The sequence below is a fragment of the Vulpes vulpes genome, chromosome 16 (genome assembly GCF_048418805.1).
Source record: "Vulpes vulpes isolate BD-2025 chromosome 16, VulVul3, whole genome shotgun sequence".
NCBI classification, from domain to species: Eukaryota; Metazoa; Chordata; class Mammalia; order Carnivora; family Canidae; genus Vulpes; species Vulpes vulpes.
Genome location: NC_132795.1, coordinates 66,557,056 through 66,575,235, shown reverse-complemented (window position 1 = coordinate 66,575,235; position 18,180 = coordinate 66,557,056). Strand labels below are relative to the sequence as shown.

At 40.5% G+C, this 18,180-nt stretch overlaps 1 protein-coding gene across 2 annotated transcripts; it reads left to right on the top strand.

Moving 5' to 3' along the window:
- Window positions 1-1,590: 1,590 nt before the first annotated feature.
- Window positions 1,591-13,496, top strand: C16H2orf49 (chromosome 16 C2orf49 homolog). 2 transcript variants are annotated; one of them, XM_025992378.2, is made up of 5 exons: window positions 1,722-2,000; window positions 4,279-4,445; window positions 7,650-7,776; window positions 7,903-8,025; window positions 10,387-13,496. In XM_025992378.2, the coding sequence occupies exons 1-5, from the start codon at window positions 1,902-1,904 to the stop codon at window positions 10,441-10,443; spliced, it is 573 nt and encodes a 190-aa protein (XP_025848163.1). In that variant the 5' UTR covers window positions 1,722-1,901; the 3' UTR covers window positions 10,444-13,496. The 2 variants fall into 2 exon arrangements, with proteins under 2 accessions (XP_025848162.1, XP_025848163.1); XM_025992377.2 differs by having other exon boundaries at window positions 1,591-2,000; window positions 7,650-8,025.
- The last annotated feature ends 4,684 nt before the right edge of the window (window positions 13,497-18,180 follow it).

Here is an 18,180-nt window from a genome sequence, read left to right as displayed (position 1 = left end):
AAATATCTTAACGGATTTAGTTTTAAAGCAGAGAAGTACTTCAGGGAAATTAAGAAAACTAGACAGAGCTTACCTGTCACAAAACAATTTTTGCTGATAAAAAGCTTGGGGCTTTAGGTGAGGCGATTGGTCTAGAAAACCACAGGGAAAAAGATCACACAGCAAGGATGTATAATCATACTTTCAGAGTCTTAAACTCATTTTTCCCCACCCACACCACCATCCTGCCACTTGCCTCCTTTGATGACAGTCAGGAGGCTGTCACTGACTACCTGTCACTATCTCCAGGTAGTGGCAACAGAGGAGGCACTTTACAGACTCTAGTTCCAACCTCACAACACTGTGGGATGGCCCTACAATGTCCACTTCACAACTGAGCACACTGCAGTGGGGAGACATGAAATATTTGTGCTAGGTGAGTGCTGGAGCCACCCAAAGCCTGCACTTTCTGCACTTCTCTAGACTGCCTCATAATTATAGTTGAATGCTTTCTAAAAACCAGCTACTGGTTAATAAGCATCTGCTCTGTGCCAAGCAAGTTATATAATCTGTACTCCTTTGATAATTCTTCACAGATGTTAGCACAGCATTTTTTTTTTCTGATAAGATTGAGGCTGAGGGACTCAAGGTCTTGTTTTGCAGCCGAACAAAATTTGAACTAAGGTCTAGTTTTCAAGCCCAGGCTTCTTCCGAGAGAACTGCTTTTGCCATTAAAACAACGTGCCTTCCGGCAAAGGAAATGAGAATACTAATTTCACTACTGTTATGAAAATGTAATCAGACTTTAGATATAAAATACTACCATCCTAATACCATGAAGTTAATACACTTAACCCCAGATTAGAACATCCAAATACCTGCCTCAGCTAGGCTCTAAAACTCTGTTCTAGTTTGGGCAAGTCATTCAAATGCCCTTCAGGTCAGCCTCCTCAACACTAAAATGAAAGAAGTGGCCTAACCTAAGTTTCTGCCCAGCTCTGAAATTCAATTTCTAGATAAAGTATCGTCTACATAAATGATGAAGAAAAATTGCAAAAACACCCCTCAGCTTTCCTTTATCTTTTTTGATTTAGCATCTCACTTATTTTCCAATTTTTCCCCCCCAAGGTTTATCTTTTAGCATCTTCAGAGTCATTCCTGTGTCTTAAAGCAGTGATTTCCAATAAAATGATACATCACAGAAGATGCAAACAGCACTTAGAACACTTCCGCAAGTTTTAGATGTGCTTAATGTTTTGGGATGTTATCTGTCTTGCACAAAAGATGAAAAACAAGTAGAAGAGACTTCTTGGTGAATTACCAGAGGTTGGATCACCACTGTTTGACCGGCGGTTTTATTATTATTTTCACAAGTTTATTCGGAGTATTACTTCAGAGATTACTTGAGCACCTACGATGTGCGGAGCCATGGGCTTACAAGGAATTAAGTTATCTGGCCTTACAGCATCCTACTGAAAAAGGTTTAAGGGAAGTAGGTTGAAAAAGAACTAAGACAACGGCAGCCGCGAGCGGCGCCATTTTTAGGTCAACGGACTCTCGGCCGCCCCGCTGCTTTCCCGCGAGACTGTTTTTAGGAATCCCTTTGGCCTCTGCCATTGGACGTCACAGGAAGCGCGACCAACCGTGGCCCGCTCCGGGAACTTCGTTTTTCCCGTCCCTTCTTGCAGGACGTCAAACGCCAATCATTTCCTCTGCAGAAGTCCCTTCCACTTCTTGCGGCCCCGGGAGTCTCCCCTCCGCCAGATCTCTCCCAGCAACCCTGCAAGCCACCAGAGGCGGAGCGGGGCGCGCGGCGCACCGGGGATGATGTCACATGCAAGGCCCCGAGCGTTACGTCACTTCCGGGACGCTTCCTTCGTGGAGCCTTGTGGGTAGCCGGCCGGGGTCTCCTGGCGACGACGATGGCGGGGGATGTGGGCGGTCGCAGCTGCACGGATTCGGAGCTGCTGCTGCACCCGGAGCTGCTGTCTCAGGAGTTTCTTCTCCTCACCCTGGAGCAGGTCGGGTGCGCAGGTCGGGGTGGGCCTGTTAGGGAGCGGGGTCCGGACTTGAGCCGGCCCGGGTAACCCTCGGTGGGAGCGGACACGCCCGCCGCCGGCGCCTCTCCCGCGCCGTGTGTGTCACCGACTACTCCACGCGGACTGACCGGGTCTCCTCACACCCCGGTCCGGGAAGACACGTGTTTGGAGTGTCAGGAATTCCTCGGAAGGAGGACTTACCTTTTTGGGTCTTTGATGGCTCCGACGAAGGAACCGTAGGCGACCCCTGCGGCCCCCAGCGGGGGCTGAGGGGGGAATCGAAGTAGAAATGAAGGGCGGTGGTCAGGGCCTGTCAGGGCTGGAATCGCCCTTTGTTCATCCCTCACCTCGTTGAAGACGAAACTCAGCCTCGGAGAAGTGAAGCGACATATTTCAAAGGTCGCTACGTGGTGCAGGCAGGAGAACTCGGGACCCCTGGCTCTCACGGCAGCATTTCTTCTTTTCGAGCTAATATAATATGGCCTCAGATAGTCAACAAAAAGTAGGACCAGAAAAGTGATGAATATAGTTTAAAGTGGTAGAGAATTGCTGAAAGTTTCTCTGTGGCTTGAAATATCACGTTTTGTTGCTTTCCTTGTTTGCCCCTCAGTACTCAGATTTCCTCAAGCCCTGTTGAGTGTATTTATTGACGGGACTTAACCTTTCAAACACGGTTCTCACGCTTTTTAGGTGCATTCCCCGCCCCTCGCCAGGGCCTGTTAGAACACGGATTACCGGGCTCCAGCCCCACAGTGTCGGATTCGGGAGGTCCGGGGTGTGTCCTAAGAGTGGACGTTTTCAGCAAGTTCCCGCTGTTAGCCCGGGGCCCATAGCTTGAGCACCTCCCCTGGAGCAGTGCTGCCCAAACTAAGGTGCCGGGGAATCCTCTGGGAATGTTTCCAAGACAGTCTCCTGGGTTTTTCCGTATCTCTGAGTGAGTAGAGGGTGAAAACTGATAACAAAGGGCGGTCAGGTATAAGAGAGAAAAGTAATATTTGTGCTTTTAAATATTGAAGAAAAAAGTAATCGGGGTAAGGTTATCAGAGGACACAGATTGGGCTTGTTTTGCCATTTATACTGAACACACATGTTCCCAGGCCTTTCTGAATTGCAGATGAAGAGTGTATCCTCATTTTTCTTCCTAAATCCAAACTCTCTATCCATAACTACTCCTTTTCCTTTTGCCACATATTCCATGATGTTGAGAGGAAATTGAAAAGTGAGGGAGAATGAGGCAGTTTAGATGGGTGGTTGGACAGTGACTGGAAGCTACTTGAAAGGAGTGGTGACAACATGATGCACTGTTACCAAAACAGGCATCAGTAAGGGGACTGCAGTGTCCATCTGTAGGGCCATTTGAAATCTTGGTCGTTGACTCCAATTTAAGAAGCATTTTTAGGGAGACATGGGAAACAAAATACAGGGTGAGACCTGCAGCCCACTACTTTGATCATGATAGTAACACACTGTGTAACTCAGCATGTAGTGATTGTTGTCGCCTTGGGGGGGGGGGGGGGGCAGCGGCGTTGATTTCTCCAGGCAGTCTCCCATCTTCAGTTTACTTCATAGACTAAGACGATGCTACTGTAAATGGTCTCCATGCCTGGTATGCTGACTGACCTGTGGTGGACTGCAGTCCTTGTCACACTGGGATCATGTGACCATTGTCTTTTAAGATGAGGCTGAGCCTAATATTTGCAGAGCGTAACTCTCTAATACTTACAGTATACTCTGTGGGTCTGCAGTATAGTCAAGTTCCTATAAGTCGCTATATGAGGGCAGCCCAGGTGGCTCAGCGGTTTAGCACCGCCTTCAGTCCAGGGCCTGATCCTGGAGACCTGGGATCAAGCCCCACTTCAGGCTCCCTGCATGGAGCCTGCTTCTCCCGCTGCCTGTGTCTGTCTCTCTCTGTGTGTCTCTCATGAATAAATAAAATCTTAAAAAAAAAAAAGTACCTGTATGACTTAAATAACAGGCTTAAATAACAAATTCTATAATTATAGTAAATATGTAATAACTGTAAAATTATAAATTATGAGTTGTGTTACATTAAATTTTATGTATTATAATCTTGTGTTATAAATTCTAAGTAAATAAGTTATACAGCTTAAATTTTATGATGGCAAATAAGTTGCAAATTACATCATTATTAAACTTCATGAAGTTTGTTACTTAAGCAGAAATGTTCTACCCTGTTAGGTAGGTAGTAATTTCCATGAAGAATGTTATTTTGAAATTACTTTTGTTTTCTTTTCCACAGAAGAACATAGCTGTTGAAAATGACTTAAGAATAAACAAAGACAATCTCACTGATCTTTATGTTCAGCACGCAATACCATTGCCTCAGAGAGAGTTGCCAAAGAATAGATGGGGAAAAATGATGGAAAAGAAAAGAGAGCAACATGAGATGAAAAACGAGACTAGAAGGTACTTCTTAGTGGTTCTGGTTTTTATCTTACATGACTTAACAACTTCGCTTTTCTTTTTTTTTTTTCCTCCAGGTAAACTTAGGTAAGAAACATTTGTTTACTCAATAACTATTAAGCACCAGGCACTGTGCTTATAGCATGAGTGAAACTGACAGAATTCCCTGCTCTTATTTTAAATGGGAGAAACATAATTTTAAAAATTAGGTAGAACATATGCTGTGTTACATAGTGACAAGTGCTAAGGAGAAAAGTAAAATGGAGAGAGAGTACCGTTTTAGGTACAGTGGCCAGGAGCAACCTCACTGAGAAATGACATGTCAGGAGAGAAACCTGTAGAAGGTAGAGTGCAAGCTAGCATTCGAAATAGACTACGAGAGTCTGGGTCAGGAGTGTGCCCATCATAAACTAAGAACAATAAAGAGGCCATCAAGGCTAAAGTAGAGAGAATCAAGGGGAGAGTAAAGAGCCTTTTTGGAGGTAAGTAGGGGATCTTGTTGGTTAGATCGCGTAAAGCTTTGTAAGTTGTAAGAACTTTGGCTTTACTCTGAGATAAGAAGCCATTGAAGGATTTTGAGCAGAGTGATGACACCATCTGATATGCATTTTCACAGCATCACTCTGGCTGCTGTACTGAGAAGTGATTTAAGATGTGGGGAGGGGAACAGGAAAATCAGTCAGGAGGCTATACTGTGATCCAGGCAATGGATATGGTAACTTCATAGATGGTGACTTTGACTGAAGTTGTGAACTTCATAAGAAGTGGTTGGAGTCTTGGATGTATTTTGGAGGTAGAGCCAAGATTTGCTGAGTTGTGAGTCAAATAAGATTTTAAGGTCTTTGAATAATACAGAAATGAAGGAGCTGTGGTATTGCTTCAAGGACACTGAAATTTTTAAATTTCAGGAAGTTTTTCATAAAACCACAAGCAAATGAATTTCCTTTTTAAAAGAAGGTTACAGGGCAGCCCGGGTGGCTCAGCGGTTTAGTGCTGCCTTCAGCCCAGGACGTGATCCTGGAGACCCGGGATCAAGTCCCGCGTCAGGCTCCCTGTATGGAGCCTGCTTCTCCCTCTGCCTGTGTCTCTGCCTCTCCTCTCTGTGTGTGTCTCTCAGGAATAAATAAATAAAGTCTTTTAAAAAAATAAAAATACAAAAAAAATAAAATAAAAAAAGAAGGTTACACTTCTTTGATAGTGATAGTTTAATGAGGACAAAGTGAGTTATTTCTTTTCCTTTGTCTATTTTATCACAAGTGGGTGCTATGGATTAATTACTGAATTCATTTTTAGAGCTTTCTCTTTGTAAGGTACTGTCATCGGCAGTGATTGTGGGAGAGGGTGGAATGAGGGCTGAGGGTGAAGGAGAATGCTAGCTCTGAGTTGATGAGGGGTGTTAATCTCTAGATACAAAGAGTCATTATTGATAGAGTATTCTCCAAGTATGAAAACAGTTGAAGAATATAACATGCGTGCTCTTAGTTTTTTGGAAAAGGAATAGTCTTTCTTTTGATCAGGAACACATTCAATTCAGGTTGAGTTTCATTTTAGCCTGATGGTTATATGTTGGTACAGGCTACATATTAGTGTTAGCTTTTGTAAATCTATAGATTAGGCCAAATATATCTTCAATTTACTTTTGTTGAGTCATTTTTTTTGGAAAAGATTTATGTATTTATTTTAGAGAGCATGAGTAAGCGGGAGGAGGAGAGAGAGGGAGAGAATCCTGAAGCAGACCCTGTGCTGAGTGCAGAGCCCAGAGCCCACTATAGGGCTCTGTCCCAGGATCCTGAGATCATGACCTGAGCCGAAATCATGAGTTGTCTGCTTAACGAGCTGTGCCACCCAGGCACCTCTTATTTTTGTTGATTCTTAATAAGAAAGTATTTTCTTCTTGATCTGCACATTCAGGCATATTGTCCTAAGCAAAGCTTTCAATACTGTTACTTCAAATGATGATCCCTTTAAGTCCCTCAATATCCTTTTGGAAGGGATTGTGACTTTGTAAAAAAGTCACAAATTTGACTCTTGAATCAGAACATTAAAGCTGGAAGGATCTAAGAGATCCAGGTATTGTTGAATTGCTTATTTTTCTGTGGAAGAAATGAGCTCCAGAGAAATGTTGTGATGTTCCCCAGGTCACACAGAGCTAGGCCCAGATCAACAGTGCAGTGCTTCTCAAACTTCAGCATGCTCTGGGATCTTCAGTTGAACTCTCACAAGCTGATGAGCCCTCTGTTTCCATTCTGCAGCAGCAGTGGATATGCAGGAAACTTATTTTGAGTTCTCTATGTAGGAACTCAACAGATGATCATTGGTGACCTAAGAATTAGTGAATTTAGCCAATCACCTGGAATCTGGTTAAAATTCAGATTCAGATCAGTACAGGTTAAGGCCCCAGATTCTGCATTTCTTAACAGGCTCCCAAGGTGATGCTTATGCCTTTGGTCCATCCACCACACTTTGAGTAGCAAGGCGGAAGTGTTCTTCCTAATAACTAGCTGCTCAAGTTCTTTTACATGTTTAATTAAAAGTTTTTTTTTCCCATAAATTTGTTATTTCACTTGAAATATAGTGGATAATGAACAAATGAATGCTTTTATTACTTAATCTTTATCATTCAGAGTGGAAATTAGGTTTTCAGAAGCTAAACATGAAGATTTGCCAAATTTTAAAATCAAAATTACACAAATATTATAGTTATAATTTAGAAAGTGTCTTGGCTTTAGAAACCTTTGATTAATAGAATGTTCTCACTGTTTGTAGACAGCTACTGAGGTACTCTTGCTGTAATTTTATAGTTCATTATTCTTTTTAAATAATAATTATTACATAGTCAAGATAATCCTATCAATTAGGTGGGGTAGGGTGATTTTTAAAACTGAATTTTTTTTTTTTTAATCACCAGGGAATTTTCTTTTAAGTTCTAGGGTTAAGTGGTTGGTTGATGTTTTAAAAATACCTGTATCTTGTATGTACATTACAGCTAACTTATGTTTCTTGTCAGTAAATATTGTAAACTTCCAAGCATTAAAAAATTGATCATTTCATTTAGGGTGATAATAGAAAACTTCATTCCCAGGGGTCCTACTTAAAATAGATTAGTCTTACCGATAAATATTTTTGGTCGTTGTTTTAGCTTTGAGTTCCTGCAAAGGTTTGCCATTGCAGATGGTATTTTTCAAGAATATGTCTCTTTGATTTCAGGACTAGCACTGTAGATGGGTTAAGGAAAAGACCTCTTATTGTGTTTGATGGAAGTTCAACAAGTACAAGCATCAAAGTGAGAAAGACAGAGAATGGAGATAATGACCGACTCAGGCCTCCTCCTCAGGCAAGCTTTACCAGTAATGCCTTTCGAAAATTGTCAAATTCCTCTTCAAATGTTTCACCCCTAATTCTGTCTTCCAATTTGCCTATGAACAATAAAATGGAACACAATAATAATGACACTAAACAGAACCATGACTTAACGCATAGGAAAAGTCCTTTGGGTCCTGTGAAGTCCCCACCTTTGTCCCCTGTTGGAGCTACTCCCGTGAAGTTAAAGCGAGCGGCCCCTAAAGAAGAAGCTGAGGCTGTGGTAAGTGTGGGGCGGCTTTTGTGCTAGTAAGAGCGGGATGAAGGTTCTAAGTGCGTGGGCCTCCTGTAGCCAGGGTGGGCAGGGCGGGCTGGGCAAGCCAGGCCATAGGGAGTTCTTGAACTCTGAAATGGTCTGACTTACATGTCCTTTCTCATGTTGACTCCTGAAATCCTAAAATCCATGAAGATAAGCTAATGTTTTTTCAAGTCTACTCAATTTATTTCTCTTTAAAATGTATAAAGCACATCTCTTAGGCACTTTTCCTAGATTTTTCTCATTTCAATCCTTTAACCATTTTGGAACTAAAAGAGAAATATATTCCTTTATTAGTAGAGCTCAAAATGTTAAGTGATTTGTCCAAGGTCACATATTAAGTAGCATTTGAGAGCTTGTCGTTCAGTGTGTCTGTTTTGCACTTACCTTAAAACCACACTACAGTGTTCAGGATTTTAGTGCCCCCTCCCCCTTTTCCTCAAATGTACCTATCCTTAGAGGGATATAGGAAGTTTAGGGGAATCTACTGTGTTGGTCTGTATTTTAATTAAGCATTTGGATGCTTCGATTTCATATACTGGCAAATTTGGTACAGATTGGTAATGTATTATTTTAGAGTTTAATTTATGAGATGGTATACACACACACTTGATTCTTCCCTAGGCAACTCAGAAAATTATTTCTAAACATCCAGCAGCTTTACAGGTTTTATTTCTTGTCTTAGTCTATTTGTCTTAGTCTATTTAGACTGCTATAACAAAAAAATAATACTGACTAGATGACTTACACAACAGACATGTATTTCGCACAGTTTTGGAGGCTGGGAAGTCCAGAATCAAGGTGCTGGCAGGTTCAGTGTCCGATGAGGGCCCACGTCCTGGTTCATAGTTGGCTGTTTCCCACTGTTTTTCTTTTTTTCATGTAGCAGAAGGGCAAGTAAGCTGTCTGAGGTCTCTTTTAAGGGCCCACTCATGAGAGTGCCTCCTTTGTGTCTTAAGCACCTGCCAAAGGCCCTTCCCCTTAATTCTAGAATACATGTTGGGAATTAGGTTTCAACATAAGAATTTTGAGGGCACCTACACATTCAGACACACACATTTGTCTTTATTATCCTCTTTGAATTGTGTGTCAAAGGGGGTGAAAACTCAGAGTAGGTCAAACATTCTAAAATAGTAGTAGAAAGAAGATTACTAGTGTAAATATGACCAGCTGTTAGTTCTTACATTAGTTCATCGCTTCAGCCATCCTGTGACATAGCTTTTTTGACACAGTTCTTTTTCTTGTTGAACAGATGAGGAAATAGAAGTTCACTTTAAATTTTTTGAAGATTTTATTTATTTACTTACTTACTTACTTATTTATTTATTTATTTATTTATTTTTATTTATTTATTTTATTTATTTATGTGCACGCGCACGTGTATGTTTGTATGAAAGAGTGAGCACAAGGGTGGGGGGAAAAGGGAGAGGGAGAAGCAGACTCCCCGCTGAGCAGGGAGCCCCATGTGGAGTTTGATCCCAGGACTCCGAGATCATGACCTGAGCCGAAGGCAGACACTCTACCAACTGAGCCACCCAGGCACCCCAGAAGCTCAGTTTAAACGAACTTGTCCAGGGTTCAAGAGTTAGTAAGTGGCCAGGCTGCAGAATATAGGCCTGTTTGACCTCAGTGCATGAACTTCTAAAGATACCGAGCTGCCTACTTATTTCAGTTACTTTTGTGGGAAAAACAAGGAGGGTGTCAGATAAGAATGAGAAGGACGGAAAAAAAAAAAAGTAGGAAAAAGAACTTAGACCTCCAATAATATAATAAAGAGTCTCGAGGATCTTTTTTTCTTAAAACACATCTTTCTACTCAGAAAAAATTTACTCTTTCAGAGATGTGATTTTATTTTATCTCTAAATTTACTAGTATTAAGATCTTGGACTGTGAGATTTTGAGGAAGGCAGTGGAGTAGGCAGGGAGGAAGCAAGTCTGGAGCTGTCAGTGGTTTTCAATTCTGAATACATTTTAGGATTACCTGGAAGAGCTTCCACAAAACCCAGACAGAAGTCAGAGCCTCATCCCTGCCACCTTCTGTGGATTCTGACTTAATTGGTTCTGGGATAAGGCCCAGGTCTGGGCATGTTTGTAAGTACTGTGGGTGATTCTAATATGCAAATGTTTGAGAACCACAGCTGAAAAAAAATGGGTGGCAAGGGAGACTTGCTTTTTTTCCTTAATCTCCTAATGATCTTCTCCCACCAGATGGCAGCAGTGATTTACCATTTGTGTATTAGTAGTAAACTGGTGGTTTTAAGTGCTCATTTCAAGCTATCCTCTGGCATTTCTGCAGATTTAAACTGATTTCTATTCATGTCTTTTCAGAATAACCTGAAGCCTCCAGAAGCAAAGAGGAAGATACAGCATGTTACATGGCCCTGAAGGAAAGTTTCCAAAAATGTAAATATAACTAACTGTAGTTTTTCAAGCAAGTTCACATATATTGACAGTATTTACAGAGATCCTGATTATTGTGGAATTTTCTTAAGAGGTTTAAAATTAGGTTGAAAAAGTCTTCCTTTCCCCTTCCTTTTTTTTTTTCTTTTTAAAATTTTTGCCTTTTGTGCCCTGATTAGGAAAGAATTTCTTTTTAAACAGATGGCTTAGTGTAAGTCATTTATATTGATCCTAGTCAGTCATTAGCTGCAAGTCTGATATAAAGCATCTGATGAATTTTAGGAATTATTTTCATTACTCTGTTTCAGTGTTTGGGGAAATTTGAGATTTTGTTTAAATTCAAAATATTTTAGAAGTTCACAATTTTTATTTCGTTTCCCTAGCAAAAGAATTTAACAGTTTATCCCAATATTTTAGTAAATACTGCCAAACTCCTCCTCAAGGTTCACCAAGAAAAGCATATTTGTAGTGCTGCCAATAAACTATTCAGAATATACAGATGAAATTGCTGTTCTTAAGTGCTTACATTACTCTTTCCCATAAACATCAAAAGAGAACTCAGTGCTTACTGCTGCTCCTTCCCTTGAAGTCATAACAGAATTGGTCTGTTAGGAGTTGACTGGTTAGTCTCAGAGCTGGTCCACCCTTTAGATGTCCTTGTCATGCAGCAGTCCTCACTATTATCATGAGCAGTCTGTGATCTCTGGGAGCTCAGGTGTCACTCCTTCTTGGGAGCTTCATCCTTTCAAAAAGATCTTAAAAGAAACTTTAAGATGTTCAGGTGACATAGTCCTATTCGAGGTGGTACCTGATGGCAGAAGGTTTAGAGAATGGCGGGTGGGGGGATGAAATTCCAGCACTTCAGAGAGTCCAGGAGGGATAGTACTGAGGCTGGAAGCTTAATATGACCTGGTGTAAACAGAAGAGAAGATGGTAAAGCCAGAAGTTACCGCAAAGTGACAGCATAGGAGGCGAGTACCAGCCGGACAGGGCTCCCTGCTGGGCTAACTGGCAACTTCCCACAGGGCTGTCACACGCACATTATCCACTGAGGTTTTGTGTTCGTGTTAAAGCAGTGTTACCATCCCAATTGTACGATGGAAATCCATGGGAACATAGGGTATACCTTATACCCATGCATTCCTCTGTCCACTTTTTTGCCTTGTATTTCTAAGCAAGTACAGAGGATAGATACTTCATACTTTTCTCCTTATATGACTGATCTTCAAATTGGGGGTTCGCCTTTTCATTAACTTTTTACAGCAGTCTCATTCTTCTTTTGGTTTGTTAAAACAAGTATTTTAGTTCAGCTATTAAATAGCCTTAGAAAAAATTCATTCAGCCTGGCAGGTAAGTACTGTACTAAAACTAGAACCCTACAGTTTCTAGCCATTCTGCCTTTATCCAAACTATAAATCTGTACAGATAAGACCAAATTGAATACAGTATGTGTTGCATAAACTATTGACGTTATGGCAAAGTAGTGAATACATAATTATCTGCAGGGCTGATACCTGTAATACTGTTGAAGGACAGCTGTCACCTTCTACATTACTGTGTGTTAGAGGAGATTTTCAAAGTACAGATTTTAGGGTAGAATGACAAATTATATTTGATAATTCAGTTGTCCCTTCTGCTTCCACCTGCATTTCTCTCTTAGTTAGGAGAGAGTTAGCCATTTGACAGTTTTAAGTCAATGGAAACTTTCTAGTTACTCAATAAAATTAATTTTTAATTTGTATATTTAACTTACAGAGTAGGTTGGTAATAACAGCTGAACTGTGTAACATTGTTGCTTCAAATTGAAGTTTATATTATGAACATTCAGAATCAATGCTCATATAGAAGCATATTATTGAGCTATTTTGAGTTTGAAATGTGGAGAAGTGCTAAACCATGTACTGTGTATTACATAATAGCAACATCTTAGAGCACTGTGCCTTCTCAAGGTGTATAGATATAGCTTGTCTTGAAATGTCTTCCTCCAAGCAGTGAAGCCTAGCAAATGATGGGAATCTGAAGCACGTGTCGGGAATCTTAGGTTTTGAAGGGTTGCTTTGGTGTGCTTTAAAGTTTAGGACTTGATTTGAATGGCAAACAACTTTGGAATACCCTTGACTCACTTACATGGGTTAATTTTGTTTCTATTGGTTTCATATTCCAACAGAGCCACCCTTTTTTTTTTATTATTGGGGTAGGCAAATGAATGGTTGAGTCAGTGACTGGCTTTCAAGGTGTAGTTACAGGCACTTTACCACTTCCTGCCATTGGCAGGTGGTCCTGTCGTTTTCTTCCCCTTCTTCTTTGTCCCGTTTTCCTTTTTCTTACTCTCCTTTCCCATGTTTCAACTCTTTGCTTCCATTTTCCATCCTCCTTTCTGCAGACCCTAAGCGTCAGGCTTAGGTTTGCATCTCATAATGCTTGGCCCTATGCATTCATTGAGGAGTGAAGATAGGATGACCCCCAGTCCTGTATTTGAGGGATCATAGACTGCTGCGTGAATTCTGGAAATCTCGAGCCCCTGCAGCACCAAGGGCCCTAAATTGCTTCCCAGTGGCTGTAAAGGCAGTACAGTTTACCAAAATAGCTTTATTAATCTAGACAGCTACCAGGCACTTTGGAAAGTTGTTCAACTACTACTATGAGGCCATAATATTTTTGCTAGTATTGAAATTCTTCAGAATTGTAATTATTATTTGAAATAATATTTTGGTTGACTTAAGTTTTGAGAGAGGATTCTAAAACTGGTGTAGAGACTCACTGAATAGCAATGACCTTTTAAAAAACTTACATTAAGTAAAACTGCCAGTAGATTAAATCATATGTATGTAAGAGCTTCCTCTATTTACTACTGTGCCACTTCAGTAATTTTTAGAGGCTACAAAATGGTCAAAATGTTTTTAAGTGTGCTCTTTTATTAAAATGCTCGTGCAGGTTTTGTAATTCAGTACAGAAAGTTTAACCTTGTAATGTACATTTTTGTATGTAAAAGGTCTTTTAAGTAGCTTTATCCATATTTAATAAATGGAATAAAATTACTGAGTTGGTCTGTCATTCATAAAAAAATAAAGTGGAAAAACATTCTGTAATGACTTATCTCATTTTATTTGAACAAACTATATGGTGGGAAAGTGTTATGCTTTATAGTAAAACCTTCTGTACCAGGATTGATTGGGATCAGGCTTGATGCCAGTTGTCTGGCCACATCTCAGGGTGCCCCTTTGAAGTGGTGGTGGGCCAGAGTGGCCCAGTATTTGGGATATCCTGATGCCACAGGGACTGAAACGCTGACTGCCACTATGCTTTGATGCATGGAAACAAGTCCCTCAAACTTTATCCTGAGTAAGCTTTCTTATAAACTGGAACAAACCAGAGGTTCAGTTAAAGGATTATTTATTCATGTCTGAGGTGGTCCTTAAAAAGTAAACTTCTAAACTGGTATATTAATTTTGGAGACTGAAACTCTAACAGTTGGAAACATTCCAGGTTACTTTCTACCTTGAATTAAAAAAAAAAAAACCAAAATGGGGACACCTGGGTGCCTCAGCAGTTGAGCGTCTGCCTTCGGCTCGGGCATGATCCCAGGTCTGGGGATTTGAGCCCCTTATCATGCTCCTTGCAAAGAGCTTGCTTCTCCTTCTACCTGTGTCCCTGCCTTTCTCTGTGTGTGTTTCTCATGGGTAAATGAATAAAATCTTAAAAAAAAAAAAAAAAAAAGCCATTTGGACAGAAGAGACAAAATTTATTTTCATTGACATTGTTTTTACTAAAGTGCTTTTTACTGAAGTGCTTTGCTCTTCAGTTCTTTCTTTCTTTCTTTTTTTTTAAAGATTTGCTCTATTTATTCATGAAAGACACACACAGAGAGAGAGGAAGAGACACAGGCAGAGGGAGAAGCAGGCTCCATGCAGGGAGCCCTTGTGGGACTTGATCCCAGGTCTCCAGGATCACACCCTGGGCCGAAGGCAGTGCTAAACCACTGAGCCACCTGGGCTGCCCTGCTCTTCAGTTCTTAAACCTAGTTGTCTATCCTATTGTGGCAGAAAAAATAAAGGTGTGAGTCAATTACGTTTCTGCTCAATGAGATAACGGATAATTGTAATGACAGAAAATCAAACTGAGAAATGAAATAATGAGAGATAGGGAATGGAGGTTGAAGAGCTACCTAAAATGTAATAGTGGTTAGGAACGTCCTCTGTGAAAAGATGATTTTTAAGGGGAGACAGTTTCAGAAAGCTTTCAGGAAAAGCATCTTACATATGGTAGATGTTAAATGTCTACATATTCTTCGTTGCTCCTTCCATCAGAGATGGAGTCTCTTTCCCACTGCTTGAATATGGACTGGCCTTATAATTTGCTTTCATCAAATGCTCTGGGACCGCTGCTGCAGCCATCTGAGAAATCCTGCTAGAAAACCATCCAGCAAGCAGCTCTAACGTCCGGATGGGACTTAGCCCCCCATTCCCGTTCCAGCTGCCAGCAGACCACAGCTCCATGAGTATTCCCGGTGAGACCAGCCTAAATAACTGACTCAGGGAATCCTCACTGAACAGAATAGGAATTGCATTAAGCCACATTAAGTGTTGGGGATGGTTTGCTACCCAGCATTAGCTAACATACCAGACAAGAGCAGAGTGAAAGCCCTGACGCTTAAGAGGATTTTAGACCAGAAAAAACGTACGGCTCCGATCAGTGAATAGAGCAGGGAAGTGTATATTAAATGAGGCCAAAGCAGTTAGGCAGCAGCCCAGATTATGTAGGATCTTACCTGGGCCATGGTAAGGACTTTTGATTTGATTCTGCAACCAGTTGGAAGCTGTTAACTATGTTCAGACTTAACCAAGCATTTAGTTTAACCAAAAAACAAATAAGACTAGCTAAGTAATATAGAATAGCTCTGAACTATTCTTCTGGTAAAATTATCCAAGTTTTTTTGTTTTTCAGTTTAACTAAAATATTTATATTTCTTTGACTAACGAATGTTAGGAGACTAAAATACCAATCATGGCAAAAGATACTTTTCATAAAATAACATGAAAATGTTTTCATATAATATTCAAAATAATAACTGTAAAAATACCACATCTGGCTAAACTTTATTGTATCCTGCTATATAATTTTTTAAAATAAACTAAAAAAATAGACGATTTATTTTAAGGAAGATAGTATAGAGAGTTCCCATATACCACACACTGGGTTTCCCCCATTACTGATACACACTGGTATGGTACGTTCATGGAAGTGAATCATACTGGCACATTTTTTGTCGGCTAAGTCCATAACTTTACTCTTATTTGCTTAGTTTTTACATAATGTTGCTTTTCCTATCCCACGATGCCATCCAGGACACCACCTTATATTTTAGTACTCTGGACTCCTCTTGGCTGTGACAGTTTCCCAGACTCCCCTTGAATTTTTGATGACCTTAGCAGTTCTGAGGCATACTGGTTAGATATCTCGAATCTAGGCATGCTGGTTAGATATCGATTTGAATTTGACTTAACGTTTTTCTAATGATCAGACTGGGGTTATGGATTTTGGAGGGAACCTCACAGAGGTGAAGTGCAACTTTCATCCCATATGAAGGGTATATACTGTCAACATGACTTACTGCTTTTGAGGTTATGCTTGGTCACCTGGCTGACATACTGTATGTTAGTCAGGTTAACATAGAGCTACTCTTTTTCCTCCTCTCACACTGTGCTCTTTGGAAGGAAGACTTGAGTAGGGAATTAGGCTCCACCTTATGGGCAAGGTAGCTACATAAATTACTTGTAATTCTGTGCATATTTGTTCTTTATTTAATAATTTATGTCAGTATGGACTCGGAACTTATTCTTTGGGTTATTTATAATCCAATGCCTTTTTCTCATATATTGTTCCAGCTTTGGCCATGGGAAACATTTCCAGTTGGCTCCTATGTCCCTTTGACTTACCTCATCATTGTGGTTTCTTCTGAGCACTTCCTTACTTTCTACACTTCCAGGTGCTCTAGGTTCATCCTGTGTGTTTCCTGCCCCCGTCTAAAGTCAGCCACTTCTCCACGGAGCCTTGGTTCCTTTTACTGAAGAATGGTATTAGAAAGCAAGTGGGGTGACAGAGCAAGGAAATATGTATGTGTGTATACTAACCCTGTATATACAGGTCTATAAATATTTCTATATATAACTATTGACAGTAAGCTCAATGTGAGTTCATACTAGTGTCTCCAACTTGAATCCATTGCCCTGTGGGTCATTCTAGACTTCCTTTGCTTGTCTGTAACTTCCCACCCCAACAGTGACAAATCTGGCTCCCACTGTCCACTGTCCATTTATTTCATTGTCCAATTCCAGGACATACATATAGCAGCTGCAGAGTCATTAACCTGGACCTGGGCACAAAACCGCTTTGATCAACTAGAGTGCAGTACTTATATGTGTAATTCTTTTCGCCTTTATTCTTATAGATTCCTCTCATTTCTAGTGTCATTTAAGTCATCTGGCTTAAAAAATATGTTTGCAGTTTTACCATTTTAATGAAAAAGAGAATGTCAAGATAACTTCTCTGTTTTTTAAATCACAAACGAAATAAACTCCCTGGAAAAACATATCATTCATTCAATAGGTGTGTACTGTATTTTCACACTCAAGGAGTCGGAATAAGACATGGTCCCTGCTCTCAAGGGGCTTTATCCTTTTATTAATCCCAATTATTTCAGTCTAAATATTCAAGTAACTTGAGAAGGAATCTGAAGAACATTTAATAATTAAAGTCAACAATCTGTACTAAAGTCAGTAATCTGTGTACTAGTTTGCTCGTTAATGTTTTTAATTCCTTGAAACCTGAAGAAGCCCACTCAAAACAGAATGGATTTTTCTCTTAGAAGATCCCCTTGGAACCAGGGGGATTTTTTTTTTTAAAGAATTATTTAACACGGGGCAGCCCAGTGGCTCAGTGGTTTAGCGCCGCCTTTAGCCCAGGGCCTGATCCTGGAGACCCGGGATCAAATCCCATGCCGGGCTCCCTGTGTGGAGCCTGCTTCTCCCTCTGCCTGTGTCTCTGCCTCTCCCTCTCTCTCTGTGTGTCTCTCATAAATAAGTAAATAAATAAATAGATAGATAGATAGATAGATAAAATCTTAAAAAAAAAAGAATTATTTAACACGACCTCTGTTTATTTGAAACAGGGTGGTGTTGGATTGGGTAGTTGAAGGCCTCACATGTGTGGATGTGGCCTTGCATGGTGGGGGGCACCTGAGCAGGAGCCTCTCCTGTCTCCTGACCTCCCTGCTACCTCTGATGGGGAGGAGAAAGTAGGGCAGAAGCAAGAGAGGCTCGGGTTTTGTTTCTTTTCAAATAGTTGACCTAAATTAGTTTCAAGTGTACAGCAGTGCTAAGAAATTACATATATTAGGTGATGCTCACAGTGAGTATAGTCACCATACAACGTTACCACAGTATTATTGACTGTATTCCCTGTGCTCTAATTACACCTGCGTGATGGACTAAGTTTGTACCTCTTAGTCCCCTTCACCTGTTTTCCCCATCTCCCCACTGGCAACTATCTATTTGTTCCCTGTATCTATGAGCCTGTTTATGTTTTTTTGTTGTCACTGTTTGTCCGTTTGTTTTGGTCCTGGGAAATTTTTTTATTCATCTGCTTCTAATTGTGTAACTGCTAATAGGTGTCTGGGGATGAAGTTATACTGCTTTTATTTTTGTGAAAGGCTTTTATTTGTTT

Bases quoted from the DNA above. Each gene is read 5' to 3' on its own strand.
- C16H2orf49 (XM_025992377.2), top strand. From the start codon at position 1,902: ATGGCGGGGGATGTGGGCGGTCGCAGCTGCACGGATTCGGAGCTGCTG. The intron at 2,001-4,278 runs GTCGGGTGCGCA...TCTTTTCCACAG, and splicing joins TTCTCCTCACCCTGGAGCAG to AAGAACATAGCTGTTGAAAA. The intron at 8,026-10,386 runs GTAAGTGTGGGG...ATGTCTTTTCAG, and splicing joins AAGAAGAAGCTGAGGCTGTG to AATAACCTGAAGCCTCCAGA.